Here is a 3,941-nt window from a genome sequence, read left to right on the forward strand (position 1 = left end):
TTACGCAGCCAGCTAGGATACGTGATTCAGGTAGCTTTTTGTAGTGATGTCTGCAAATTTGCAGTATCACGTATGCTTTTGTCATTGTACAAAAAGAGAGAGATGAGAAATTCAACCCAAAGATAACTCTGATTCAATTTAAGTTGCAGGGTAGCCATTAATTCTTTAGGAAAGTCAATAGGGTCCATCACCTTTTGTAATTTTTCTTTTCACCTTCGAAACACAGTGGATTAGTTAATGCATGATGTAGACTCAAACCCAAACTATAGCCACTGCTCGGACCACTGTCACAGCTCATAATTGGTGGATGGAATCGGCAAAATTTATAACTTTTACCGGTCCAGCGTATGCTTAAACAAGAATTTAGTTAGTAGAATATCGATTGATTGTTTTTAAGGGAGTGAGATTCAAATTTGATATATTGTTGATGTATAAATTTCATTGGATTATTATTGATAAAATAATTTAATATGATTTATTAATGGTATATTAAATATTATCTCTAAAATATTTTATATTGAAATTTAAGACATTCTATTAAAAATGTTTCTGATACTTAAAATTGTTCCAATTTTATTTTGATGTTTTCGAATTTAAAACAAAGAAGCATTGCTTTTTCATGTTTTCCATTGGAAGTCTACAAATGATACGATTTGGACAAAAGCAACGTACAGAAAATATCTATAATTATTTAATTTAAGATCGGAATGAAGGAATTGTTAACCCAAGGATTACTTTAAGATTAATTCAAAAGTTTATCAAATATTTTATATAAAAGAATCACTTAATATACATTTGGTATTTGAATTCGATCTTTTTTTAATTTAGTATATAAATTTAATACTTTTTTTTAAGTTGGTACTTAATTTTTGGGGATTTAATTTGGTACATGAACTTGACTCCTTTTTCTAATTTGGTATTTATTCTATTTTTTTTCGATTTGGTATTTGTCAAATGTTTTACAAATTACTCCAATATACTAAAAATATTTTTTATGTAGTAACAAAAATAATCAATATATATCCGATATATGATAGATAATATGATATTTTTTGTATTTTTATGTTCAATTACTTTTAGTTTTATTTATTTTATAAATTGAAAATAATGAATTCCTTTCAATTTGTGGTTTTAAAATTTTTTATTTAATATTAATTCATTAAGCATAGCTCAATATCTATTTTTTACATGAATTTACTCTAATACTGACAATATTTTTATGGCATAGTCAAAAAATTTTAACACTATTAGTATTTTACGTAATTTATATAACATTTAATAAATTTAGGTATTAAATTGAACATAAAAAATTTAGATATCAAATTAGACTTGAAACAAATTTAAATACCAAATTAAAAATATTAAGTTCATATACCAGCCTAAAAAATCTAATTATAAACTTTTTTTTTAAGGCAAAATAAACAACAAAAGGAAAACGATAACCATTTGGACCAATTAACTCGATTAACCTAGCTTTAAGTTAAATGATAATTCCAAGTATAAATCCTATTGACCAATCACTGAATAGACGAAATGAAGAAGAAAAGAGAATATAAATACCAAAGTCAATTTAGTTACCAACTCTAAAATTATATTATCCATTTGCTAATCATTCAAACAATCTCATTTTAAAAAAAAAAAAAAAAACTTGGAACATTCATATCCTAATTTTGAAACCAGAAACTAAACCATCGTTTTCATAAAGACAAACCACTACAAGCATCCCACGCAAGACCACATGGTGTGGGAGTCTCAAATCTCAAAGCCTTCATTGCTTCTCTCACCAAGTCCTTTATAAAAGAGTACCCAAAGCTGACAAGCAGCCATAATATCATCTGCTAAACATATGGCAGAAATGTCAACCCTTTGTACATTTCTTTTCTCACTTCTACTCTTTGCCTCACATCCCCTTATCCTCCCCACTGCTGCCGACGGCCGGTGGCAGCTGCTACAAAAAAGCATTGGCATCTCATCCATGCACATGCAACTCCTTAAAAATGACCGTGTTGTTATGTATGATAGGACTGATTTCGGCCCATCCACTCTGCCATTGGCAAGTGGGAAATGCCACAATGACCCAACCAACACCGCTGTCCAAGTAGATTGTACGGCGCATTCAGTTGAGTATGATGTTTTGAGCAACAAGTTCAGGGCTCTTACTGTCCAAAGCAACGTTTGGTGTTCTTCAGGCGGCGTCATGCCTGACGGTAAATTGGTCCAAACCGGTGGTTTCAGCGAAGGAGAACTTCGGGTCAGGGTTTTCAGCCCATGCGAAAGCTGCGACTGGCACGAAACACCAAATGGATTGGCGGCCAAAAGATGGTATGCTACCAATCATGTCTTGCCAGATGGAAGACAAATTGTTGTCGGCGGCCGAGAACAATTTAATTACGAGTTTGTTCCTAAAAACATAGCCGCCGACACGTTCAAGTTGCATTTCCTGTCGGAAACCAATGAACGAGGAGTAGAGAACAATCTCTACCCTTTTGTTTTTCTCAATGTCGATGGAAACCTGTTCATTTTCGCCAACAATCGAGCTATTTTGCTTGATTATGTGAACAACAAGGTGGTGAAAACTTACCCCAAAATACCAGGTGGGGAGCCAAGAAGCTATCCAAGCACAGGTTCGGCTGTATTGCTACCATTGAAGAACTTGACAGCCGCCACTATTCAAGCTGAAGTTTTAGTTTGTGGGGGTGCTCCAAAAGGATCATTTGTCCAAGCATTACAAGGTAAGTTCGTTAAAGCCTTGAACACTTGCGCCAGGATCTCAATAACCGACCCGAAACCAAAATGGGTCTTGGAAACTATGCCTTTAGCTAGAGTCATGGGTGACATGGTATTGCTTCCAAACGGCAAAGTTTTGGTCATCAACGGAGCACGTTCCGGGTCAGCAGGATGGGACTTAGGAAGGGACCCGGTCTTAAATCCAGTGTTATACATGCCTGATAATGAAATCGAGTCACGATTCAAGATACTAAACCCAACAAAGATCCCTCGGATGTACCATTCCACAGCAGTATTACTTCGTGATGGAAGAGTTTTAGTGGGTGGAAGCAATCCTCATGCGTATTACAACTTTACGGGAGTCCTTTACCCTACTGAACTAAGCCTGGAGGCATTCTATCCGGGTTATTTGGACGCCAAATTCAACAATTTACGACCCACCATTGTTGCTCCCAAGTCAATGTCCGGAATCAGATACAATAAGAAATTAAAAATTAAAGTGGTGATTACAGGTGAAGTAACTCTAAACTTGTTGTCGGTGACAATGGTGTCACCAGCTTTTAATACCCATTCCTTCTCTATGAATCAAAGGTTGCTTGTACTTGGAAACGACAAAGTTATGGCATCCGGGAAATCAACGTATGAGATTGAAGTGATGACGCCAGGTTCGGGTAACCTCGCACCTGCAGGCTTTTATCTTTTGTTTGTGGTTCATCAAGACATCCCCAGCCAAGGCATTTGGGTCCATTTGAAATAGTTTTTGATTGATATGTTTGTGAAATTTTGATCATTATTTAGAGAAAGAAATGTTTATTTCAACAATGTGGTAAAATTGTCCCCTACATTAAGCAAATGTATTTACAAATTTGTATCAATAAAAGAGGATAATTGTTTCCGTCAGTTGTTTATTTCTTATAAATGAAGAAATTCAATTGTTAATTAGTTCTACACCTACTTTTAACGATCGTAACTGACAAATCTGGGGTTGTCGGAATCACCACAAAAGTAGTTGATTAATTAATTGAAGGCACGTTTTAGTTTGGTGTGGAAGACGCCATGGGCCATCCATAAGCCGAGCAGTGGTCAACTGAAACAGCCTGTCTATTTATGGAACTTTTTCCCAATCTTTTCTTTTCCTTAACATTTTATTTTATTGTTATTACAAAGTTGATAAAGATAACCGGGTTATCAAAGCTTTAAACTTTGATTCTTTT

At 34.7% G+C, this 3,941-nt stretch overlaps 1 protein-coding gene across 1 annotated transcript; it reads left to right on the forward strand.

The window, feature by feature from the left end:
• Window positions 1-1,536: 1,536 nt before the first annotated feature.
• Window positions 1,537-3,627, forward strand: LOC108480334 (aldehyde oxidase GLOX1-like). The gene has a single exon (XM_017783290.2). The coding sequence runs from the start codon at window positions 1,847-1,849 to the stop codon at window positions 3,482-3,484; it is 1,638 nt and encodes a 545-aa protein (XP_017638779.1). The 5' UTR covers window positions 1,537-1,846; the 3' UTR covers window positions 3,485-3,627.
• The last annotated feature ends 314 nt before the right edge of the window (window positions 3,628-3,941 follow it).

Source organism: Gossypium arboreum, chromosome 1, assembly GCF_025698485.1.
Source record: "Gossypium arboreum isolate Shixiya-1 chromosome 1, ASM2569848v2, whole genome shotgun sequence".
Classification (NCBI taxonomy): domain Eukaryota; kingdom Viridiplantae; phylum Streptophyta; class Magnoliopsida; order Malvales; family Malvaceae; genus Gossypium; species Gossypium arboreum.

Coding starts and splice junctions, on each gene's coding strand:
- LOC108480334 (XM_017783290.2), top strand. CDS start 1,847: ATGGCAGAAATGTCAACCCTTTGTACATTTCTTTTCTCACTTCTACTC.